At 38.6% G+C, this 27,459-nt stretch overlaps 1 protein-coding gene across 1 annotated transcript; it reads right to left on the reverse strand.

Annotated features, from left to right (window-relative positions):
* Positions 1-27,459, reverse strand: LOC124165877. The gene is made up of 13 exons (XM_046543414.1): positions 27,263-27,459; positions 19,672-20,090; positions 19,472-19,530; positions 17,641-17,996; positions 15,635-15,845; positions 15,327-15,517; positions 11,096-11,400; positions 9,638-10,110; positions 8,132-8,227; positions 7,107-7,499; positions 2,449-2,604; positions 1,145-1,250; positions 1-989 (listed from the first exon to the last, which is right to left on the reverse strand). Exons 1-13 carry the CDS (start codon positions 27,457-27,459, stop codon positions 331-333), a joined length of 3,621 nt encoding a protein of 1,206 aa, XP_046399370.1. The 3' UTR covers positions 1-330.

Genomic DNA, 27,459 nt, shown 5'->3' on the forward strand with positions numbered 1-27,459 from the left:
TTCAGTGATTAATTCAACATTTTAATTATGCCTGAAAGGGAAGTTGAGGCCCTCCTCATAACTGACACATATTCAGATTTGCATTTTGCGCAAAAGCAAACATTCTTTCAAAAATCTTTTGGAAGAAATCTATTTCCGGCAGCTCTCAGCAAAAAGTAAGTGACATAATGGGCACAATGACAAATTAACTTTTACTAGGAAATTGTTGAAGTGAATCGTTCAATATTGTTTTCATAACCAGAAAATGTCAGCGCATTTACATTGAATCAGCAATAAATTACTTTTGCAAACAGGTGTGCAATGCTTGGTTTTTAATGAATTAGGAGGTAACTATATAGGGCTCTTAGGGTATGGGTAAATAAATTCCACGACAGTCCTCTTCAGGTAATGTGGTCCCTCATCATCTTTTTCTTTCCTCCAATCTACTTGAGAGTTCATACTATTGTTATCTTCATATATTTCCTTCTCGTATGATCCTTGACTGGTAATTTTCAGGGGTTTTGATACTTCACTCTGAAATGAAGGGACTCTTTGGACCTCTTGGTATTCACGCTTATGGTCACCCTCCACCGTTTGAGCTTGCATTTCACGTGGATTCATTCTTTCAGAAGATGCTATCTTCTGAGAGTCTTTCATTTGAAAGATGAGGTCAACTCTGGAGTCATTGTCATTTCTTTGCATCGAAGCCGACACTAAAGATTCTCGGCTATCTTGAGGAGTTACACACAACTTATGACCATACACCCATTCTTCTGAAAGATCATCGGTTTTTTTGGGTTGCACAGCCTCATGAATCTTTCTTAAACTATCCCTCAAGCCACGGGGAGTGCGTAGGCTAAAATTCTCTGAATTTGACAAAATTGCTTTGTCCACAGCTTGAATTGAAAATGTTTCATTACGTGCCTTGACATTAAACGTATTATCTGATACTGTGTTCCAGCTTGAAGGAGCATAAGAATCATTTAACGTTGCATGCCTCTTGAAGATGTCTGTAAAATTTAGATGTAATTAGTGGCAGCTCATCACTAGATGAAATACTACGCAAGAGACGGCTTATGGTTATGACAGGTGGTTACAAAATCTCAATATTTAATTTTTATATTTAACCTCACTGAGTGCTTGCATTAATAAATTATTATCATGCCTGTTTTGCTCCTCTTATTCAAGCTGCCAACGGCATATTGTGATGAGTTAAGAGATGGATTTCCCAGTTGGCGAGACAGCATTGACTCCTCTAATCTTGCTTTATACTGCAAAAATATGAATAAAATTTCGTTTTCAATTTATTATTGATATATTTTGTAAAATAATATCTGTCACACCAGTTTCAGGATCAATTCCACTATAATTTTGGAGTGGGTCAAAAATAAAGTTCCCTATTTGGTTTCCAGCAGTCAAGAGGAAGATTACTAATATGTGTTTCTATACAAGTTTGTATCACATCATAGCCTTCAATTGATAATCGCAAATGAAGAAATACTCTAGTCTTAAAGCAGTCATTTATATCGTTTGGATGTGTTTGTGAGTGGGAGAAAAATAAAGTCTCAGCAATAGAAACGCATCAAAAGGAGGACTCCATAACTACAGATTTACATTTGGAAATTGATTCTTCCCTGGATTTTCTGAAGGCTAGGTCCTCCATAGTGTAAAAGTCTTCAATGTTTGAGTCATGCATTGAAACATTGACAACTAGGGAGGACTTAATGCACAAGAAATTCCAAGAAAATTTGTTCAACTCATATGTCAGGAAAGTACAATATGAGATTTAATGTTTGTGTTTCTATGAATATAATAATTTTGTCCATCAAGTCTTATTTGGTATAATAAGTCATCAATAAATCATCCTTGACTTTCAGCTTAGAAATATTTAGGAGACATTCAAAATAAAATTGAGCAAATTTAGAAAATATAACAGTTTATGAAATTTACTAAATGAAAGTTGAGGTACCCATTTAAAAATAATTACCAACCAAGGCTGTAGCAGGGGAAACATTCGGGAGGGTCCATTTGGAAAGGGGGAACATTTTCGGCAGTTTTAATTTGGAAAAAAATTTCTGATCATACCTTTGAAACATTTTTGGGGGCTTGAATCCCCTAAATCTACCTCATTTGCTAAAGCCTTGTAAACATCCCTAATTCGTTAGTGAATTTTCATGATTGATACACCCAAAAAGGAAATAAAAAACTTAAGATAAAAAGTGTTAATACAATCAACATTCCAAAAGACAAATGTAAAAAAAGAAAACATATTCTATTCATGGGTAACTTGTCATACTCATCTGTACGATTAGTTCTTCTTCAGAATATCAGGACAAGGAAGAAAAGAAGTATTAGAAACATTAAATACTGTTCTACATTTTAAAGGTTTGTTTGAGACCAAATGACCACTGAGTTTTGTTGGCATGAAAAACTTAAATATCTATGAATATAATAATGTACCTATCTAACCTCTTTCCAGGTAATATTCTGGCGTAATAATGAGACTTTTGTAGGAACAACCAAACGACATATCAGGTTCTTTTTTGATGTTGAACATATATTTTTTTGAGATGAATTTTTTCTTGAAAGTTCAACGTATTTGTCTGGATGAATCAGTCGACCACCCTACAAGAAAATCAAATGCCTATGAAATAATATGGTGAGAAAAACAGAATATATTTCCAAAAATATATGTATTTATCATTTAATAACAGGCCATTTACTTGCAGATATGGAAGGAGAATCAGGAATATCTGTGAGAATAAAGGACGATGTCATACCAAATAAACCAAAGTCACACCATTGATTTTCCTGAAGAAATATTCGACAAAATCAGGAAATAGACCTTGAGATCGTTTTCATACACACCAGCAAAGCTAGTGCCTTTGTTGGCTTTGAGCTGGCACCAGCCATAGGTTATTTTCACACATGCTGGCATTGCTATGGACCAGAAGTTAGTTTAAATGCAGGCATGTTTTAGGAATACAAGGTATCTGAATGTAAAAACTCTTATTTAGCATTAGCAAAGCTGGAATGTAGGAGGAAGCGTGCATTATGAATCATCAAAAGATACAGCCGGTACCAGCATCAGCTTCTGACTTGCCCATTTCTTAGCTGGCTGCACTTGCTGATGCCTTTGCCAGGGCTTGCACTGGTGCAAGACCTAACGTTTGGTGAATTTGAATGCATTAGCCCTTCAGCTGTGACAGATAGATTACCAGTCGTACACTCTGTGGATTGAAAATTTCCTAGTAGGCAAGAGCCTTTTTCTCCTCTGGCAGTGGCAGAGCAGGTAAAATACCCTTGCAATTCCCTGCCAAACCCTTTTCCTGGGGACCGTGGCCAAACGGATAGATAAGTGGAAGAAAAGATAATTTGATGAAATTATTTCAAGGGAAAAATCTACAAAACAAGGATAATATGTATATAGTTTGTACGTAATTTTCTGCTTAATTTTACATTGAACGCCAAGGAATTTGATTCATATTTAAACTGATTAATATCTGATATGCATGTAATTTCTCAAATCCAGTCCCCAGAGCACTGTGAGAGGATAATTAAAGGTGAAGGCCTTTAGAGAATGGAATGCTAACTCAGGCAAGCAAGCAAGGGAGGGACTATTCAGGGTAAGAATGAAGGTTTGCCAATTGTCCCATTCATGAGGCAAAGAGTTTGGGTCCTGGGAGGGGTGGGAAGAAGAGTTAGTCATATGATCTTGTACGTTTTCTCCACAGTCACTCAGTGGTGAAGCCAGGAATTTCGTTCTGGGGGTAGAAGGGGGTGTCCAAAACCAGGGGGGGAAATTAAAAAAAAAACAGGAAACAAAGTATAGGGCTTTAATAACTAATTTTAACACTTTTCATATTTAAAAAAACTTCGTTTTACAAACAAATGTTTTAATTCATGATATCTCAATATTTTGTTCTTTTATGAATATTTTTTTATTTTGTTCTTTAAGTTATTGTCATTGTGCTCAAATATTTAGGGGGATCCCAACCCCCTGTACCCTTATGAATATGACAGAAAGATGAAAGAAAGTAAGAATTGAATGAGAACTTATTATATTGTATCTATAGACAGATGACTATGAATTTGTCTTTTTTCGTTGGATGTGAATCTGAATAGGGTGGTTTCCTATTATTTTTTCATTGCCTAAATCGAAAGATTATTACTCCTGGAGTACGTATTTCATGCTTTTAGATTTTTAAATGACCATATCTATTTTTCGCCATCAAATGAAAAGTGAAAATTTTCAAGCGCGCGAAAACATGATGGCTAAGTATGAATGCTGGGAAAACGCCGTGTGACGTCATTCTAGTTCCCGCTGTCGGCATGTGAGGTGACCTTGGGGTGAGGTTATGAGCGCTGATACGATGCAGGCTGCTAGCAGGTAGTAGAGTACCCTGCTAGTAGGTAGCGCTTGGCTCAAATAAGGATTATTAATACCTTATCAAACGAAGGAAACTTTCCGACCATAGACAGTTTTAATAGGTGATTATTAAGACAGGTTTCGCTGAGCTCTGTGCCTCATACATGCATTGGTAATCTCAGACGATGTAAAACTCCTATCTACTCATATAGGAACTATATCCCAGTGACGTCGCACGGAGTGGCATCGCATAGCACCAATCTGGCCTTTTTCAAATGAGGATAAAATTGATCATTGCCATTCGTCTAAACTGGGATTTCTAAAACAAAATAATTTGTATATTATGAATACACTTATGGTGGGTAACGAATCGCAATCTATGCCTTTCGTTTTCTCTGATGACTACCCTATTATCTACACTATTATCGAGGGAACGGCATTTTAATGATATGCAGTAATCTCCCTTAAAACGTTTATCCTTGGTAATACGCAACCCACACAACGTTCATGGCCCGCGTGTGTTCCAGAATCAGGGGCAAGGATACAAATTTGCCAAGCCTTATGAATAAGCAAATAATATTGAGACACAAAGGCAAAAGCCTTCCTGCTGATCTAGATCTACTCCTTCCTGAAAGGCATCATAGGAATCTCACAGTCGGGTAGTCTGCGGCTTTTTCTAACATCAAGGTGAGAGCTACCAGAAACACCCATTGTATGAGGCAACTTTCCAATGGATTGATGCAGGGGAGCTAGGGCAAGATCAGTTTGCCACAGATTGAAACATCTAGATTTGAAGCCATAATTGCACAGCACAGCAAAGCTCTTTGCAGTGAGGTGTAGTTTTGAGGATAGATTTCATGTACCCTACCCTAAACTTTGATTGGTTGAGAGTTCTGAAAGAATATTATCTGTATCTTTCAGAGCAACAAGCATCATCTTCGACCTACCCCAATTTTCTAAATCTGACAGAAATGATAAAAATATGAGAGATATTTTGTGAACAGAAAGGTATGGCAATTTATCTTTACAACAATAAAGGAATTCATCAAGTGCTAGGGGGTGGCTAAATATCTCTACCATGCGCCATCTTTACATTTCTTTTCGTTCAAACGGCTGTTATCCTATTATTCCATGCCAAAGGCCTATTTAGGAGGCTTGCACGATAGTATGCAGATGAAGACATGAGATTCACATGCATTTAGCTTTGCTCAGAGTGGGTTCAAACCAATCCAAACCATCATTACATAGACGTCCTTGAATCTAAACAAAAACACCGTGGGACTAAAGGATCCTAGGAAGAATAGTGGGATATGCAGGCAGCTAGAAATAACCACAAAAGTATAAAAGATTTCTCTAAAAGATTACATAAGCAACAACTCATGAATAATAGTCCTTTAAATCAAACCTGTGATTCATATACATCAACATTCCAGAGAAGATGAAATACTATCAGTGACTTCCATGGGCGTAGCTGGGGTATTTATTTTGGAGAGACCATGGCACTACTCCAGGACCACCTGCCATACTAGCATATATGCAATAGCATAGTAAGTGGCTTTCTTACCTAGTAGGAGGCCACAAGGGGTAAACTGTCCCTCTGTGCTCACAGAATTGAGGTTGCCAGCACTGAGTGAAGTGTAGCCACGGGGCCAACAAAGCAGGCAAAGTTTGGGGGCTTTGGCCCTTCTCTGATTTTTTTTCCTTTATGGCATACCTACATATGCTGAGGAGACCACTAGTCCAGGCATTATAATTCCTTGACACTCCATTTTACTTTTGATTAACATATCATAATGTCTGCCAACATGCAGCAATGAATTTAACAATCAGCATAATGAAAATGAAATATATAGCTGCTTTAATGATGCATGGTTTCAAATGTGTATTAACTGGCAACAAAATATCAGTATAGGCAACAAGCCTCCTGGGGTACGCCAGCCCCATGTCTTACTTACCCCTCCTCCCCCCAAACCCCCTAGCTACACTCATGGTGACTGTAAATATTCTTAAGGGCCAACATAAGACTGGCAAGGAATCTAAGATAGCATTTAAGAGTAAGACTGGAAATATTTCATGAGTTTTTGAGAAAGAGACACTTTCCTTCACAAAATGCAATTTAAAATTATATTTCTATGAATGATCTGTTTTTTTTTCAAGTCTACTCCTAAAAAAGTTCTTAATGAGATAAGAATGTGAAAGGATGTAGCAACAGGAATGAGAATTCAGGTAACGGTGGCCCAGTAAAATTCATTACAAAGGCACCAGCATGGAGCTACTATGGCATTTATGAGGTCCAGAGTTTAAAGCAAATCCTAGATGACGGCTGATAAAACAATTTCAAAGAGTAAATATAACGACAACTTTGTCTATTCCCCATAGCTTTATTTGGTACAGCCTTGACTGGTTGCAATACTCCTTTGTCATCATTAAAAGCAAATACACAGGAAAATGATGCAGGGGTGTGGAATCGAGTTGAAGTCCTATCGAATAAAGCTGTGTGGAACATATAAAGTTATCAATATATTTATTTAGCCATGAGCAAGTTCCAAAAAGTTAGCTCACAAACAATCGAAGATATAATTTCAAGGAAACCTAAACAAATGCGATGGTTATTTTCAACTCATTCGAGGGCAATATTTCATGTTTGAAAATTCAATATGCATATGTGAACGGGATAGGGAATCCTAATGTATGCATAGGGCTGAAATTTTCTTTTTGCTTTGGTAAAACCTTTGGACCACCATCGGCCATCTACTACCTCCATTTTCAACGTGTGATGGCACTCATCCTCTCCTCGACTGGCGCACCGACCACAAACGTACTTTTCATAGTCATCGTCTGAGGAATGTTCCCCATCTTCTTTGTCACTTTTTTTAAAGGTTCTTTTTGTTGACCACTTCCGTGACCTCCTCAAAGATGCCACTGTGGGTGCTGATATTCTTTCAATCTCCAACTCTTTGTTCCTGGGGGGTCGATGTCCAAACTCTCCACTGTAATCGCTATCTTCAGAATAAGTACGAGCCTTCTTCTTCTGCTTACTGCCCTTTGCTGACTCAGAAGGAGACCTGTTCTTATCTTCAACCTTTGTCCCAAACAATCCCCTCGCTTCTGCCATTTGAATCAAGTATCTGTTGTTCAGCAGGACAAATTCCTACAATCAAAAGTTATACATTAAATTAGGATATTAGAAGAAATCCACTAACAATGTTTACCCTTAGTATTCATTCCATAAAAGCTGAAAGTCTGAACTTTTAAATCAACACAGTGTATGAAATACTGTTAAAAGCAATATATGTACTAAATTAAGAAAACTTTATTTTATATTTCACATTATCCAATATTTTTGCCACAGCATTAAATATATGAATAGATGAAAATGAGGACTGAGCCAAGTGAGAATCATTATGAACATGCATGAAGACTTGGGAAATTGACAAATTGGTAATTGACCCTGAGCAAAATGCATTCAGAATAAGAAAGATTTTGATACTGACAGTGATTTTATTGTTCATTACATTCATTGATAAACATATTTTAAATTACATCTTGATATTTGATAGCTTTAAAATTTACCGACCATGTTTTTTTTCATGGGGAAAGAGAATATTAAAAATATGTATTAGCACATCTAAAACTTCACCCACTCTGAGTTGAGCATAATAGAAATCAAATTTCACAAGTAAATAATATTGGAATAAATGGGAGTTTGTGGAGGCTTATTCAAACTCGACAATCTTAAAAAATAAAACTAAATAGCAATAAAATACATTGCTGTTAACTAACCTTTCTTCTTATCAATGAAATGCTGCATCCATCTTCTTTCGAGGTCTCTTTTATAGATGGAATATCTTCTATTTCAAATAAATCTGTCAATGGAATCTGAGACAGAAAAAAAATATATTAACAAAACATCACGAGTTTGAATTATGCATGGCTAAAATTCAAGTTAAGTGACATTTAAAGGAAATATGTACAATGATTACAATTTATGGTTTCCCCATGGTTGAGAGGAGGAAGTCAATGTTCTTATTGGCAATCACTACAAGTTTCAGATACACACAACTTTACATTAAATAAATATTTCTTTGAACTAGAAATCAATCATTCTCCATGAATCTTCTTTCCCAGCTTCAGTAACTACTTAACACATTCACTGCCATTTTGTTCATAATAGAATGAGTCACTTTTTTGGCCACTAATAGCATGCCGTTGGTCACAGCTAATTCGGTGCCGTGTATATGACATGAAAAACACGGTGCACTTAGCCGAATGCAATCCAAAACTCAAATGGAAAGGATACAAGTGTAAAAGTGAAAGGAAAAAGGAAGAAATTTGGGGGAATTTGTCTAAAAATCCACAGCAGAGAACGTGTTGAGAAGTGAAAGTAGGCATAAACTGTCAGCATTTATAAAAATGCAAATGTATCTTTTAAAACATAAGTAGCAAAAATATATGGCACACATTCCCAAAGCTGCATGTTCAGCAATAATTTTAGCACACAGTGCTAGGGACCAGCTAGCACATATAAGTCATTGAGATAAGGTGAAATGAAGAAATTAGGAAGGCGCTTATCAAGTAAGCTTGTTATGGGTTTCTTACGGCCAGGCCGACAAACATCCAGAGTAATGGCAAAATGGATGCCAAAGTTTCAGCACTTCCTTAGATGTTGTTTAGATTCCATAGTTTTTGAGCATTCATTAAGGGATTTATGTATAAGAATAATTTTTCCATTCTTGGCAGTTCTATAATATGAGTAGAAATAACATCATATTGCCATTATTTGAAAATCATTCACATTTATACTGATGGCGAAACGACGGTCGTAAGAAAAAAACATAATTTCACAAGAATAGCGATGTAGAATAATATAGAAATGCCAGAAGGCATCTCTAATATACATATTTTAGTCATCGGGTTATCAAGCTATAAATTAAAATTCATAAATGTTAAATTGAGTGGATCTTGAATAATTTCAGTTTTTCATGTACAAGTTTTTCTACAAAATTGGATTTTAAACTGGTAACTACGCCATTCTCTTTCATCAGCTGCTGTGGTGTAGTTGTTTGAGTACAGAACGTCAGATACGTAGGTCGTACGTTCGGTTCTCCCTGATGTTATTTTTTTTTCTTTCCGCCTCTAGGATAAAGTACTTGTATTATGCTTTATATCTTCACTAGCCAGTCGCATGCAGTTATTGATTTTTTTCTATCTGTTATCAGTTGTTATCAGGGAAAATCTGTTATCAGTTGTTGCTCTGAAGAATTTATTTAATTTCATGTTGATACTCACCGTGTGATCAATGACTGGAGTTTCACTTTCGGCCCGATTGCCTTCGTCAATGTTGATGACATCCGTTGCCTCTTTTGCTGCTTCCCCACGATCCTCTGCTTCCTCATCACCTTTCTGAATCACATTCTTCTCCTCGATGTACTTTTTGAAATTGGCAGTGGCCGCACTGTTTGCCGCATTGACAGCATTCTCCACCAATTCCTTGTTCTCTGAAGTTTTCATGGAGTGCGTCTCGTAGACGACGACTTGCGTTTGAGGCAAGGACAGGCAGAGGGAGAGGACCTCCCACTGCTCCTGGTTGAGCCGCACCAGCTTCTCCTGCTCCTCCAACTCCTCCCTCGCCCTCTCCTTGTTCAGCATCTTCAGCATGTACTCCTTATCCTCTTTCGACTCACTCGACTGCAAGATATCTTCATAAGCAATTTCATACTTTGCCGCTAAGTTGCGAGTTATCTCCTCCAGGAGTTTCATGTCTGGAATGCAAACAAGATGTTATTTTCACAGCAATGAGGAAGTAGGAAACACATTTCAAACAGTTTTAACCATGTTTACAGTGTGTCATCCATAATTATTTGAACTGAGAATTATCTAAATTAACATACCATACATGTAGAACTCAAGCATTTGTTTCCATGAAAAATTGCAATGGGCTTATTCACTAACACTTTATCATTGCTAACTATGATACAGTTTAAAAATAAAGGGACTCCATCTTTTCAATTTTTTAACCGATTGCCTACTTCTCAAGATGTTTGCGGCTTTAAAACCCTTCACCAATCCTGTCAATTAATAAAACCTGTCAATGGAAAAAAAGCTTTGAAAAGAGCAGAATCTACTTTTATTTCCACCTCAAATCTGGTCATGCAATTTAGCAGCTATCAGGAACTAGAATTGAATTGATAGGAGCAAATTCACATTAGATATTTCAGGATAGCCAACTTCAATTAACTTAGCTACTGGCAGAATTTAATATTTTATATACCTATACATATGTGCTTCTAAATGCCTTTTAAATGCCTAATTTTAACTTTTTTTCCTTGTTTTCACCTGCAAATAAATATTCTCAGTAGGATAACATTTAATTTGAACTTCACATTCATTTAATTTACTTGGAAAGTTTCTCTGGAAAGTTTCACCGAGGATACTTAGTGTGAACAACTATGCAGCCACTCTATAAAGATACATTATGTGTACCTGGTACTTCCCTCCTCTGATAGGTTGGACTAACCCAAAAATATTTCCAAAGCCATCCGTGGGCATAAATCATTAAGCAGCTTCTGATATCATAGAATATTAAACATTCGTAGAGAAGACTACTGCATAGCATAGGGAGAGTGTCATTTTGGCTGGAGGTATGGATTTCATAATTTATAATTAATTGGTAAGACATGTATTAATATGAAGATATGACAAGGAAGGAAATGTATTTTGTTGATACGAATAATCTACATACTTCACCTCCACCACGGCTGACTGCCAGCTCCACAGGGTCCGGAACGGCTGAGTAGGTATTTGGTGGAGTTGCGTATACAGCAACCACGTTATCTAGTTGCTCAAACACCTCCTCCATGTCAAGTGGAATCGGTATGCATGAATATGTAAAATCTGGAGAAATGGCAATGTTAGGGTAAGCTGCTTCATAATTTTCCGATGCATTGACTAAGGCTTGAATAACTGTGGAGGCTACTTTTATCCAAGGCTCTGAATACACAATGACATTTGAAATTCCCATTGCCTTCAGTGCTGTTTCATATTCATTTTTTCTGCAATGAATAAGAAAATCACATAGAACATTGATTGTTTGGCAATTTCTAAAGATTAGCAGTACTCCTTCCTAAAATCAATTCCTATCATTAGTTTATGATCCACATGAATCATAAAATACTGAAAAAACTACAAAGCACACACTCGAATGCTGTACAGTATCTCAACTCCTAATGTGGTGAGGAGTAGGGAAGGCTTAGATTAGCAGCAGAAATCCCATTTAACACGTTGCGTATCGGGGTATTTAAATTCCTAGGAACGCTGATTCTGGGTGGAGGTGTTGAGATTGGAAATATGCCTTTGGTTTAAACATGGTTAAAAAGCTAATGTTTAGAATATAACTTTACCCAATCAAACTCTATGATGCATCAATTCATTATGAATAACGAACAACAACTGAAAACATACTAACGAATACGTATTGTACGCTTTAAAATTGTTTAGGTTGATGCGCCTAAATGACGAGAATTCTCGCCATCCGTACGCAACGTGTTAATGGTTTCACTAGAGCCCATTTGTATATCTTTTTACTTTAGTTATAATACCTTTGTTAACTTATTATCAATTAATATTTTTTCCATTTAGGGAAATCTTAAAATATTTATAATTTCCCTTATTTAAAAATAAATTTATAATAATTACTGTAATTTGGTCTAATTAATCCAATTACAGATATATTGTAGATATGAAAATATACTACTGCTATAAGTTCAGTATATATTAGAATCACAACCAGTACTTGGAGGTTCGTTTATATTATCACCAAAATGGTTTTTTAAGCACTCATTTTGGGGAAAAACCCTTTAACCATTTGCCAAAGCAACATGGGTCGCTATTAAATGAAGAAAAACTTTTTTTCACATGCAATTGGTCGTCAGCAGTCACTATATTGGTCGAGAAAAGCAGTGGATGGAGAAAGCCGAGCTGAAAACCAGTGGAAACTAAAAAGAACAAAACTTGGAATGGTGGGTGCATCAAAGTGATTTATAAGTAATTCTGAAATTTCTCCAACTGGGACCACTTTTAACGTATTTATGCAGTAATTTATTCAATTATACAACCAGTCATCTACATTCTGACTTAATTTGCTTTCAAGAGGGCAGCAACCATAATTTTCTGCATGTAATACACACCCAGCCATGAGCGCTTTTGGGAAATGGTTGCACCGGCGACTTTAGCCATTTGAAAAGGAACAGTTTATTTAGAAAAGGAATACATGAAAAATGAGAGCAATTAAAAAATTTATTTTTAACAAATCTACTATTTTTTCACTGTTTAAGCATAAGCTTCACCGCCACACTTGGCAACATAGAGCCTCAGGGACGGCACTCAATGCACCCCCTGACAATTTTTCAACCAGCGTCCATGCACTCAGCGTACGACACAGTCATTTTTATGATGGTAATGTGAGCATTTTCATATCCTGACGTGAAATAGACATCTCAGAGGACGATATTACAGCGTTTGGAAAAGCATGGACCAAGTGAGAAGGGGGCCTTAGCGACTACAAGATGATATGCAATATCGTTCGCACCTCGGTGACATTATCAAAAGTCACTTATTCTTATCTTCTCCTCCTTTCGGTTCGTGAGTGACTTAAGAAGTATTTGTTTCGTGTTCATTCATAAAACGCAACCGGTAGATAAATGTACATTCGCAGCACTGCATGAAAAAAGTAACTTTGTAGGTTGTCACGCGCGCGGGTTCCGCAGAGTAAATGGTAGACTACGTCAAATGGTTTTGATTTTGAGGCCGTAAAAAACGAGTGTTACCCATTATAATACGCACCCAACTCTTTGACGATATTTCGCGGAAAAGATCAGGAAAAGTTTTGGTGATTTAAGAGTGATCACTAAATTCGCCGAAACATTTTCCTGAAAATTCATTCATCCATTCCCCTTCTAATGGCATCTATCGAATTGAGTTGCAATCGAATGCAAATTCTCTGAAAAGAACCTCTAGTCACTCGGAGCGTCAGGCACGATGACGTGTGACGAATGACAATCAGAACTTCTTCGGTTCTTCAGCCACTTCCCTTCCGCACGTTATTCCTTCACTACTGAAATTTGACGACAGAAAATATACCAGTTTTTACTGCGAATTTGTGCTTTTCTAAAAAGAACTTAAACGGTAAACTATTTTCGGCGTCAAAATGATGAGCCGCTGTACTTTGCACATTTATATTTTGACTTCAGTGCACGCCATAGCAATGAATAAACTTCATTTTAAATGAAATTTTATTCTCCATTCTGATTTATTTTTTGTTTCATGAAAATTTCAAAAATCAGGACACGCGAGTGCAGTAAATGACTCCACGCACCATAAAATTAGCCGTTTTGTCAACTTCATGAACTTTGTAACTCAACCCAGGGAAAACTACAACGTCTACAGCATTCATCTTCCACAATAAGTTCCAATCGTAAATTTAGATTAATAAAATGGCTTTTGCGTGTTTTTAAAACGTATATTTTGTTGTAAAATAACAAAAATGTTTAAACATTGTCTAGTCCTACAATTTACCCCGAAATTAAAAATAAAATTAATAGAAAAACTTCTTAAATCATTTGCATTTTTTATATGATCCATAATCTATAAAAATACTGATATTTGTGAATGTCAATAACTTCCTTTGATGCCATGCTGCCAAACGGGGCCCCACCAGGCCAGTGCCGGTCAAATCACCCTGAGTGCCGGTTACCAGGAAGCAAGGTTTCGCGCGCAAAACGTGGCAACGCAGCATTCGTTCGCTTCGGCATATTTTTTTAACGCCCTTATATAATCCATACTCCATAAAAATCATGTATTTTCGGATCAAAGAAACATTGCAAATAAATTAAGAAGTGTTTCTATCAGTTTTATTTTTTTTCGGGGTAAACTGTAGGACTAGGTAGTGCGGAAACATTTTCGTTATTTTACAACAAAATATGCGTTTAAAAAAAACGCAAAAGCCATTTTATTAATCTACATTAATGTTTGCAACTTATTGTGGTAGATGAATGTTGTAGACGTAGTAGTTTTCCATGGGTTGAGTTACAAAGTTCATGAAGTTGACAAAACGGCTAATTTTATGGTGCGTGGAGTCATTTACTGCACTCGTGTGTCAACATTTATTTCCTTTTCATAAGATCAAAAATAAATCGGAACTGAGAATAAAATATCATTTAAAACGACGTATTATTATTAATTGTTATGGCATGCACTGAAGTCCAGATATAAATTTGCAAAGTACAGCGACACATCATTTTCACGGTGACAGTAGTACAGAGGTATAATAGGTGAAGTTAAGGATGTGACCGACAGCTAAGGGCATATGTGCCATGAGGGAAGGGTAGGAAAGACAGAGAAACCCGGCGTCGATGCTAGCCCGCTATTAATCGAAAGGCGCCAAAGAGACCACAGCATAAAGTTCCATCCGACGGATGGTGTACTGTGCTTGAAATGCCCTCCACACAACAATCGAGCAGGGATCGGGCAATCTCTGAAAAATCTCCGCAACCGCCGAGATATGAACCTGGTACCAAAGGGTGAAAAGCCAAGAGATTTTGCGGAGAAATTAAGGTACACGATTCGATTTTACGCGAAAGCGATATAGGCGCGAGAGAAAACGAACCGAGTTCATCCAAGAGTGAGCGACGCAAATAACCTCACGTGGTACAAAAAAAAGGACGTGATGTTTTCTGGCACACAACAGCCGATATTTTTTACGTTAAATCCCGGGAAAGTCGCAATTTCATTCGTGGAAGTTCAAGCAGGAGGTGAGGCGGAAGGGTTTCATATCTCAGACTTCGTATAAATTCGCGACATGTCGTCTCGTGAATCTCACTAACAATGAGTGTTTAAAAATATTATGTCAAAGTACGATATCGATACCATTTTACAGATAGTAAATACGCAACTTACTTTAAATATAAAATATGTTACTTGCCTCTCTCCAGCACCAAATGCTAAGACCATTTCGGGTTTTACAGCCGTTTCCGATTTATACTCATTCAAAAGTGAAGCAAGATATGCAGTCACCCTGACGGAACTTATGTGGGTTTGAACGACCGATCCACTGATACCCCATTGGCTTAATCTGCTGCAAAGTAAAGCAGGCCCCACGCAGAACGATCGGTCCTAGAGAATAGCGCAAAGAAAAGAAAGAACACAAAATGAAGTCCAAATAGCAAAATTTTCTCACCAAAAAATCGAAATCCATACATGCAAATTGGTAATAGAAAAGACATCACTTGCCTGTATCACAAGACGGTTCTCTTTCACAAGCTGCGAGTGAGTTATCGCACCGCGCAGGTAAGGATGGCAAAACATTAGATTCATGCAAGTGTGATCGTAAAAGTAGGACATTTCTTCGAGCAATTCGATCGAGGACGAACGCGGCTGCGAGAAATTCCCATCCACCAGATTGATCCCTGAGTCGTGAAAAATCAAGTCCACTGTTTCCCTCCTGCGAAAAAAAACATGAACAGAGTCAAAATTCGTTTTATTTTAAATTTTATACTATTTAAACACGAATCATATCGCCCATATTAGTCGATCTCAGATCAAAATACTGAGTATTGTTTTAGCTGATAAAAATTAACGTGAAACCGGCTATTAAAATATAGACGATACTTACCTACATGAGGCATCGTTCGCATGGTTTATGGAATTGACAAATATTCACTGGAAATCTACAAAGCTTATTTGATTCATTCATCAGCTTCTCAGCAAACCATTACAATTCACATTAATGTCGCCAAAACGTTTGATCAGAATATAGCATTGATTGTTTGATTACTGATAGCGCTAACTACAAGACGATAAATAACCATCATTCTAACCCATCAAGGCATGAAATATCAGTCTTAATGGCTGGTCACGAAAAACTAGCGCAATTTACTATTCGAACTTGGGATAAATCTGTTGCTCCTTATTACTCGCGTAGTATAGTTTAAAGGATTTGAAAGTGATTATTATTTCCTGGATTCAAACTGTCATGAAATGTATTTAATAGTTGACGAACAGACTTTTACTGCACTTTAATCAATTTTCCTACACGCAATGGAGCGAAGGACTGAATTTAAATTTAACTGATAACTTCAGGCTTGACTCTGTGAAACCTCTCCATATTGAAATAAAAGATAAAAACTTTGTAAGGTTCACTTGTATCACAAAGTTTTATTCTTGAATTTAAATTGCCTAGCAATTTTCCTTAAACACTGTTGACTAGGCCGTAGACAGAAAAATGTCTCGTGTGGGAGTTTCACCTGGGAAAGGGATAATTCGGGGGGTGGGGGGTTATTATTAAGGTACTTTGGTTAAGTTGGTTGAATCACTCAAACATTTTGGGGGGGTTGGGGGGTAGAACCCAAAGACTCCTCTTCGATCTCTCTAGCGTCGTCTCCTGAAATTACTGTCTTGAAATGTTCAGATCACAGTGCGTATTGATTTGAACTGCCTGTTTTAAATTCTCAACGGCTAGTATAAAAGCACCGTCTGCCTCTCGCCCATCGAAGCGGCGTGCATGTGAATCACAGTATTACTCTTCTCGACACTTTTCATTCGCGACACTTGCAATATCTCGAGTGCAGGTCATATGAAATGAAAGAAACTTATCCACTACCAATGTTTGGGGATTTAATCCCTCGTATCATCATGGAATGGGTATTCTTTCAGGGTATCAAACCAGGAGTACCAAATTATTAATCTGATGAAATTCGTTGACACACTCAGAATAAGTATATATACTGAAATATATAATCACGTGAGGTTGTTAAAATGCTCTTCTTGTATTTCAGCCTGTATCTTCATTACAAGAGTGCTAACAGATTGTATCATATTAATAGTGACTGCGAATAAAACACCCTAGAAGATGGAAGAGATTAATATCCAGCAATAAAATAGCATAAGATTATTTCATCACGCATGACTTAAGGCCGTTTTACACGGAACACGGAATTGCGCAGGTTAGAGCTGCATTAATTTCTAAAATGGCGCGGAATGTCGCGAATGCATTAACGAAATTAGAACAGGCTATTTTGCCGTCTCTCATCCACGCATTCTCGCATGTGTTGTAGCAATTCACCACTTCACACGACGCAATTTTGACTGCGCCTTCGCACGTACGTCAGATTGCGCAATTCCGTGTACCGTGTAAAACGGCCTTTAAACTCGGAATATTGGCATTGCTAAGAGAGTGTAGATCTAACTGTGTATCAGTATTGAAGAGGCTCTTCTTTCCCCTAAGCTGGTGTGAATACCTGATTAAGAAGTTGTTGATCCACAAAGACAGGGCCCTTTTTGCGGATCCGTCTAGGTGCGATGGTCCCCTCAGGTGTTCCGGCAGCAAGTGGATGAGGTAGAAGGCGTGCCGTTTGATTCGGAGCCGCGCGACCGAAGCGGCCAGGTGAACTCTCAAACCCCACAGCAGCTCCTCCACCTCCCGCACCAACTTGACCACCCCTTCGTCCTGCCCCTCCTCCCCCGCATCGAATATCAGATCGCTCAAATTCTTCGCCTTCTCCGACTCCGCGAACGTGTAGCTGTCTCTCGACTGGAAATAACGCTGCTGCAAGTCGAAGAAAAGGATGTGAACGACGCGCTCTTGTTTCTTGAGCTGGAAGAAGAAAAAAAGAGGATCACCACGGTGACTACGTTCTATGGGTGGCATATTCATTCCCACACTGCACACCAGGAATATTCCACTTTGATCCCCAATATCCCTATTCGATCCCAGGTACATTGCGAATTATTTGTGATAATTCTGTCGTCTACTTACACGTCAATAACGTACGAGTATATAATTTATATGTACAATATAATGTATCGTATATAAGAAGTTGACAATCCTATTAACCAGTGCTTACATATTATTAATTACACACATTTTCAGATGAAGTCAGACGGATTTCATACTCATCCTCGAGCAATGCGAAAAATATCCTATGCAGCAGACAGGTAGAGGTTTTAATTTTTAAGAGGTTTCTATAGGTGCCAATAATTATCTCAATATTTGCAAAATATCCTTGGGATACACCGGGGATCTCCCAGGAATATTCTATTGGAAAATATGTCCGCAAACGTTTTTTCATTGTCTTCGATGATCATTAATGGGGTAGAGAATAGGTATTTACCCACCTAGGGCTAGTCATGGCCTTGCCCTCAGCGGGTTAATACCTGTTCCACACCCTGTTCATTTGCCAAAGGCATTTGGAAAACCGCTTTCAGAGGTATTTTCTTTCCATAAGTAATTGGTATTTGGATTTTTGTCTTCGGTAAATTAGCTAAAGCCAATTAATAGCTCAATTTAATTACTCCAGGATAAGCAGTGATAAAATAATGGTAAAGGATGCTACTGTTTCAGCAAAATATAAAAATTAATATAAAAAGAATAAATATAAATGTATATTCAACTCCACTTAGGGTTGAAAATGAGAGAAGGCTCAGGGGGTTCGGAAATAAATGAGGAAAAGTTTTAGCGTTTAGGCTGCCTACCGACCGTCGATCAGAAATACCATAGTACTTTCTCCACTAGTTTTTCATTTCAAAATTATTTTTAAATATAAAATATCACGGTCATATACAATTGCTTAACCTAACCGTATATTACCTCGGTTCCGCTAACGATAAAATCTGCAAAAACAAAGCTGACTCCATTCAAAATATTATTATTTTGTCAAAATAAATTGTTTCCAATAGGAAACTATGAATGAGTAAACCAAATGGCAGTGTAACAGCTGAGACATATTTAATTTCCAAATTTGCAAAACATTTTCTTCCTTAATGTAATCATGACTCATAGGAAAATAAAATAAATCATTGAAAGGTTTAATAGCTATTCTGAAGTTTCCTGAAAATTATTAAATTGTTATGGACAAAAAATAAGATAAATCTATCCATTTCAATAAAGTTCGGAAAGTAAATACAAATCGAAAAGCAGCTGTGCTCCATTTTGACATTGATGAGAAGTTCTTGAAAAATATTGGAAACTATATGCCTCAAATAATATTGCCATAACGCATGCAACGATAAATATTTAATTAGAAAGGTACTCAACACAATTAACATCTGCATTAATACATAATTACTTACCTTAGGATATTCATCAAAGAAATTGATAGCCTCTAGAGTTTGGTCAAACACTATTCTGTCTGAAAAAAATTCCAAAATAGGTTACTTTAATCATTCCCGCGTTGGTAAGTATATAAAAAGCGGGATTTAAGCATTAACGTTCATAATATTTAATCCTTAATTACATAAAAGCCTTCAATCACACTACACTTGCGACTTACATCTCAGAGCGTCGTATATGAGCTGATAAACTTGAAGCATTTCCTCTTCATTCTCAAAATTAGTTGGTATTGGCGGGTTGTGTAGTAGCCTCAAAGCTTTGGCTAGCTTAGGTGGGGGTATGACGAATCCTTCTATTTCTACGTCACTTCCACGGTCAGAGGAACTATGACGAGGTCCAAAAGAGCCAGAGCTTTCTTCACCTGAAAGTATACTTCTCGTGTCTATCAAAAGAGATGATTCATACGATGATTTCCTTCCTTCTTCACCCGACGTGGACTTCACCAAGTGGCCAAGGCCTAATTTTTCAAGGGTCGCATCATCTAACAGTCCAGCGGTGGTTGCAGCCCTAAATGTGGATGGTGCTAAGGTTATGGAAGTATCCCATTCTGATCCTTCTTCGGACAAAGACATCATATCACTAGAAGGAAGGAACGTAAGTTTTCACTCACTGGCCATATAAATTTACAGAATAGTTCAAATCATTCGTAATAAAAATAAAAACCTATACAGATACTCTTGTTCACAGATCAAAGACGCAATTAATTTAATATGTATGAAAACATCACTTGAAAACACCAATAATTTCAGACATGTACTTTACGCAACTGATTATTTTGTAACGATTATACACTACACTACATGCAACTGATAAACCTGTTGCTATGTAAATATTGTTGACTTCCGTCAAACCAAAGCTATAATCGGCTATAATAAAATTAACCGTATGAACCCTAATAAGATACATTCAGCAATATTAATCATGAAAATATTACGAAAAAATTGGCTTATCAGAGCATCAATATGATAAAGTAAAGCATTAAATCACAAAATACAGATTAAACTATATCCATAAAAACTCTAATAAATAACCGAAAGTGCTAAAATAATTAACACCTAAAAGTAATTTAGGACTCACTAAATTAGTTGTATGACCACTGAGTATTGGTAAAGGCAGAGAAAATTATGTACTTAATCCGAACACATATAAAAATAAGGCTTAAAATGATTAGAGGTATGAGACAAAATCGCTAATACCTATTGAACACATTGCGGGTAGTTCCTGGTCCGCCACGCACGGTCGCGCCAAGTTACAAGGACCAAAATCCAAGACCATTCTTGTGTAATAGTCATGCTCGGAGCAGTGTATCGTTTAATTCAATAAAATACTCCAAAATAAAAAATGGAGTAAGAAGTGTACTCCTAAAAAGACGCAAATTAGGTCTCATTACCTTAAACTCTCAAAAATCATACCAATATTGGGGATACGAGAATTGAAGCTACTTCACGAGTAAAAATATTCATAATGGGCAAAAGTATGGAAGCTAAAAAGATCAACGTATTAAAATTTAAATCGAATTTTATTCGATAATTTTTCATAATAATTTCGTTAAAAATATTGCATACATTTTTACGCTGAGGTGGTGACGATCCTGGCTGAGGTAGTAATGGAGTGAGTTGTGGAGGGAGATGATCAGATTTCGTCGGATGCGACCAGTGAAATCTCGGAGGGAGGCTATCTGGGGGACGTAGAAGACGACGGAGAGGAGGAGCTTCTACTTGTCTCCCACGATGACATTGGTGAGGGTTTGGGGTCCCATCGCCACCTTCAGCCGCTGGTTGATGGGGTCTTTTGAGCGCAGATTGCTGGCTCGAGATGAACTCTTAGTGGAGGACATCTTTCGCGAGTGAGTGAGTCAGCAAGCTGTGGAGTGAGTGAGGATGAACGGGGCCAGGGGAGGGTCACGGCCCTACTCTGACCTCGGGGGTGCGTGGTATAGGCTTGAAGGGGACCGTTATCCCCACAGGATAACGAGCCGACACCGCGGCCTCCTGGGCTCGGCATTGAATACGCTGAAGAAACGGTGGAACACAACAATTGTTCAACACAAATAAAATCGAAATCAATCCATGTAAATTGATTACTTGCTCAATTAAAATATATTTTCACTTAACTGTGTTATGTTTTCATTAATCCTTCGGACTTCAATCCCGACGGAAGGACTTGGATATTCATACTTGACCTTTGCCTACGGTATAAATGTTGAAAGAAATCTACATCTACATAATACCCCGCAAGCAGCCTAAAAGGCGTATGGCGGGGAGTGTTAGGACACCAGCCGTTTACAGCTTAAAAAAAATAAAGTGCTCTAACGAAGTTGGGACTAGCATTTATTAAAGTCCTTTATGGTTCGGGGGAAAAAACGAATTCCCATATCTATCCGTTCGGCAAAATTATTATTATTATAGTATTCTACCGATTAAGGTAGGTTTCCATGGAGTATTCGAGAAGTGATCTGGGAGCCTCCCTTTTCTTCCAGCACTGCCTTCTTTAATTCACAGTAAGGCCTACTCTCTTTCAATCTGTCCAAAAATCCTATTCTTTTCCTTCCCCTCCCTCGTTTCCCCAACATTCTACCCTCCAACACCATTTTCAACATCCCCTCACCGCTAAGCACTAACTCCATCCATACCTTCTGTCTCCTGCGTATCTCATCTAAAAGCTGCCACTCCTCGCCAACCATATCCAGCACTTCGTCGTTCCTTTTCCTCTCCGTGCATTTCACCCTCTCCATTCTTCTCCATACACACATCTCGAATGCCTCCAATCTTCTCTCGTCTTCTTTCCTCAGTGTCCACGTTTCCGCACCGTAGAGAGCTACGCTCCAAATCAAACTCTTCACTAACCTTTTCTTTAAACTCTTACACAACGATCCTCTCAGAAGCTCCTTCTTGTTCATGAACGCCTCCTTCGCTAATGCTATTCTCTTCCCGATGTCCATTCTACTGTATCCGTTTTCCTCTAACGTACTGCCTAAATAGTTAAATTGCTCAAGTTTTTCACCACCCACCTTTATCTTGAGTCTCACATTCCTCGCTCGTGATGCTTTACAAAACCGCATAACCTTAGTTTTCTTGTGATTAATCCTCATCCCATACTCCTCGCAACGCTCGTATAACGCATCCACTAGAGCATGAAGCCCCCTCGCTGACTGGCTGATCAACGCCTGGTCATCCGCGAATCTCACTGATTTGAACATCATTCCTCCCACTTTTATCCCAGCTTCTAACTCATACCACGCTTCCCTTACCATCTCTTCAGCGTACACGTTAAAGAGCAGCGGCGATAGAGGACAGCCTTGCCTCACACCTCGGCCAATGCTTGCCCACCCAGATTCTCCGTCCGCTACCCTCACTTGCGCAGTCTGGGCCATATACAGATTACGAATCAGTCGTTTATCCCTCCAATCTACACCTATTCTCTTGAGAATATCCATTAACTTTACCCAGTTCACCCTATCAAACGCTTTCTCAAAATCCACGAAACACGCGTATACGTCCTGGTCATATTCTAGGTTCCTCTCCACGAGGGACCTCATTATTGCTATTGCATCACGAGTTCACTTCCCTCTTCTAAAACCAAACTGATCTTGGCCCAAATACTCGTTTGCCCTCGCCTCCATTCGTCTGTTCAATATCCTCAGCACCACTTTCGCCGCATGTGATATTAGGCTGATAGTCCTATAATCTCCGCATTCCACAGCTTTCTTCTTTTTCGGAAGCGGAATTAAAACCGTCTTCACGAAATCCTCCGGCCAACATCCCTCCTCATAGATCCTGCGCACTAGTTCGAAAAACCTATTCTTACCTTCCTTCCCTAGATTCTTCAGAAGCTCACACGGTATATTGTCCACGCCAACTGCTTTCCTAGCCTTCATATCACGAAGTGCTCTCTCTATTTCCGAATCTAATATCTCCGGCCCAAGATTATCCTCCTCCACTGCACTTTCCTCCTCTACAGTCAATCTCTCTGGTCTGTTCATTCCGTCATACAGGTCCTCCACGTATTCCTTCCATCTACTCTGTACCTCTCTTCGCTCGGTTAGCATCCTCCCATCTTTAGCCTTCATTTTAGACATGGCTTGTCCTCTTTTTCCGCCCGATAGCGACTTTACTTTGGCGTACAACGCGCCTACTTCTCCATCCTTCTGGAACTTTTCCATTTCCTCACATTGTCTTTTCCACCAAGCCTCCCTTGCCCTCTTAGTTTCACGTCGTAATCGATTATTCAGTTCCCTATACATTCTTTTGCCCTATTCTGTGTCCACGTTTTTCCACGTCCTCCTCTCCTCCATTTCTTTTACCATTGCCTCCGTTATCCAAGGCTTCTTTATCCTTCTACTATCAACGTAACCAATTGACTTCTCCGCCGCTTTGACTATTCCCGTTTTAATATTACCCCATCTTTCCTCTACCGTCTTAGTACTTTCTATCTCCCGTATACTAATGTCCACTAGTTCCTGATATTCTCTCTTCATACTCCCCTTCAGGGCTTCTACGTTCCATTTCTTCGCCTTCCTAACTTTCATAAGTCTTTTGAATCTTACAATGCATTTCATGAGCACTAGATTGTGGTCCGAATCCGCATCCGCTGCAGGGAAGCTGCGCGAGTTTTTCACACTATTCCTAAACCTCTGTCTTACCATAATTTGATATTCCCCTTGGATATATTAGTCTATTTGATATCTCCCCACATCCCCTGGACTTTTCCATGCGTACCTTCGCCCTTTATGATGATTGAACCACGTGTTTGTGATGAATAATTTGTTTCTCCTACAAAATTCTGCTGCTTTCTCTCCCCTGTCGTTCCGTATTCCTAGACCAAAATCTCCTGTTTCGTTTCCATCCCTCCCTTCCCCGACTGAGGCGTTCCAGTCCCCCATCACTACCAGATTTTTCTTACCTGGTGTGTCTCTAATTATTTCCTCGAGCTTCGGCAAAATATCTCTCTTAATTTATCGCTTCTATCGGACCTGGAAATATAGTGTGGCTCTAATATTATGTTCTCTGTGTCGCTCTTAAAGATATCCATTCTCAAATTTTCAAACAATCTCAGCCGAGCGCGCAGCCTCCGAGTCTCCAGCGGCTCCCAGCCTAATTCGCTTAACATCTGGGTAACGCTGTACATATGTACGCCCGCAGCAGTTTTTGACGAAACGCGCAGCCTTCCTTTGTATTTTATTCAGTTCGCGGATTAAGTCTTTCCACACCGGATCCCATAAGCTCGCTGCATATTCAAGGTGCGGTCAGACGAGAGCGAAATAGCACCTTTCTTTTACTTTCTCATCCGAAAATCTTCCCACAATACGCTTGACGAATCCTAATTTCTTCAGAGCTACGCCGCAAAAATTCTTTATATGTATTCCCCGCGTGAGGTTCGAGGTTATCGTAACTCCCAGGTACTTCACTTCGACTGTTACCTTTATGTCAATACCATCCACTGCATAAACATGGTTATAGTTGGATGAAATAAATGAAAAAAGTCAAGCTACAAGTAAAATCTGAAGGTCTTACATCTGGTGAGAATGGAAATTTACAAAATTGAAGAAAATGGAAATGAATTTATTTCATTCGAGTACTGAGTAGAATTTATACGCCACTTTTATCATGCTAGAGGTTACACTGAGAGAGTAACTGCAGATGAAAACTCATTTCAAATAAGAAGTGACAAGGGGAGCGTGAAGAGTCCTGACGCCAGCTGGGTCAGGAACTCGGTGGCGATCCTGAGAACTGTTTACGCAATCTATTCGTCGATGAAGCACCAAATCTTTCCAATGAAAAGGGAAGTGATTGGAACAATGAATATGAGAACGACTAAAAAAAGTGAAAATTGATAGAGCTAGACAACAGGGACACATTAACAAAATTCATGCAAACATTCGTTTCTACTCAATTAGTAATAGTAGTAATGGCTCAATCTCTCAGCAACTAAGCTCAGTAGTAGTGTAAGTGTTAGCTCAACCAGTGATACGGTAGACTATGGGCACGATTTCGTTATAAATTGACATATTTCCACCGAGAAAACTTTCTGCTTGCGATTACGAAGATGTGCGTTGCTCCTATGGCCGTCTTCAGTAATCCAGTGAAATATTTTGGTGATGCATCGACTGATTTCTTCAGAACGATAGTTAGCTGCAAATCTTTACTGAGTAATAATGAGGTTAGAATCTAATGTTGTTCGATTTCTTCGTGTGACTTTGATAGAAAGGATGAATCTTCAAGGAAAGCTTGTTTTTGGAAGAGGGAATTCTTAGACGACCTTTCCAATGCCATTTCCAGTTTATTTTTATGATACTTGTATTTACCTTATAGACGGCAGGTGTCCATATTGAATGTCCGCTTCGCAGAGCTATTTTTTTCTATTTCTACCAGCTTCAAAAATGAACACATGAGAGGACTAGGTAATTACAATCTTCAACGAAATATGTTCATGAAAGTTCGACAGCAAAAAAGAGTGTGGGTTTTCTTCGACGGTTGTTTACATCATGTCATCAAGATATGATATTATAGATAAGGTCGTTCCGTCTTCTTATCAAGGTTTTCACGAGGATTCTCTTCTCTCCTGTTATCCTTAGGACTTCCTCATTGCTCTCTTGGTCCATCCATTTCAATTTCATATTGTATTATAATTTTCGAGATACCTCTAGGGTGTTTGGCAGGGAGTGATTAGGTACAGGTCCAACAGAAACGATAAATATAAAATAAAGCCTTACGTAAAAAGGCATCCACTGTGTTAAGAAAGCAATACGATTGACTTTAAGGAGCTATATCGTCAAAACGATTGAACCAATTTCGATGAAACAGAAAGTATGAGTGAGACCATTCATTTCTATAGAGAATTGCATACTTTTATAAAATAGTGAACAGTTTTAAAATTGAAGAGAATTTTTTTTCCCGTTAAATGAGGAAAAGAACTCTAGGTATTCGCCTCGAATGCATATGATATTCGTAATATCGCGCCGCGACGTAAAAGTAAAGAGCAATGTTCTACTCCACGGACTCTCGCGTAAAAAGTCTCCACCTTGATTTATTTCCCCCTCCCTTTCCGCAAACATTTGCACAAGCTTGACAGTGGAGTGAGGGAGAAAAAGAATCCTTCCCCCCTCCTCTCCCACAATTTCGGATTTGCCTATAATCTGGGGGCAATCGGCTAAAATCATATCACTTTTCGAAAAATCCTTATTTCAATCGTAAAACTTCCATCAAAAGACGTACTTTTCGCTTCATTGTGAAGAGTTAGATAAGTGCATTTATTTATCTCTAAGTTTTGGAATAAGTAAAGCATAAAATTCACTACGACAGGTCATATCGGCAGGGGGAAGGACCTTCACGCAGTGACGGCCTTTTCCTGAGGACCCGAATTATCTCGCGGAGATCAAGGAAAGGTCCGAGAAAGGATCGTGCTCGAGTAGTGGTTGGATCTGTTATACCTGGAGACCCCACAAAAGTACTATGAGCCAAAACTGAAGAAAAAACCACCTCAAGAGCAGTAATGAATGGAAGACTCGCAATTCATAACTGCTCCGAGGACGACGGAAGAGCGTTCCATTGAAACGTCAGCCAAAACTTTTCTCACTCGGCGAAAAATCCGATTTATTAACATAATTCGTCGAGAATTAGCGAAATCTAAAAATTAAAACTGAAATACTAATCTGAGCATTTCAAGGACGGTTTAAGTCCCTAGACTGCATTCCTTGCTTTAGCCAGAACGTGTTATTATTAGTTGAGAGCAAGGAGGACCATTCTACTCACGACAGCAGCCGCTGATCCTTGATGAGCATGTTGTAGTTCTTGGACCGCCACGCATTGTCGCTCGGAGTCACGAGAACTATGGTCCCACCGGAGAAGCACGGCATCACGGGGGAAGGCGAGGTCAGCGGCGGAGAGGACCGCACCGGGCCCTCGGCCGCCGTCTGCAGGTCATCAGCCGCCGGATCCTTACGACCCAT

This window comes from Ischnura elegans, chromosome 9 (assembly GCF_921293095.1).
Source record: "Ischnura elegans chromosome 9, ioIscEleg1.1, whole genome shotgun sequence".
In the NCBI taxonomy this organism is placed as follows: domain Eukaryota; kingdom Metazoa; phylum Arthropoda; class Insecta; order Odonata; family Coenagrionidae; genus Ischnura; species Ischnura elegans.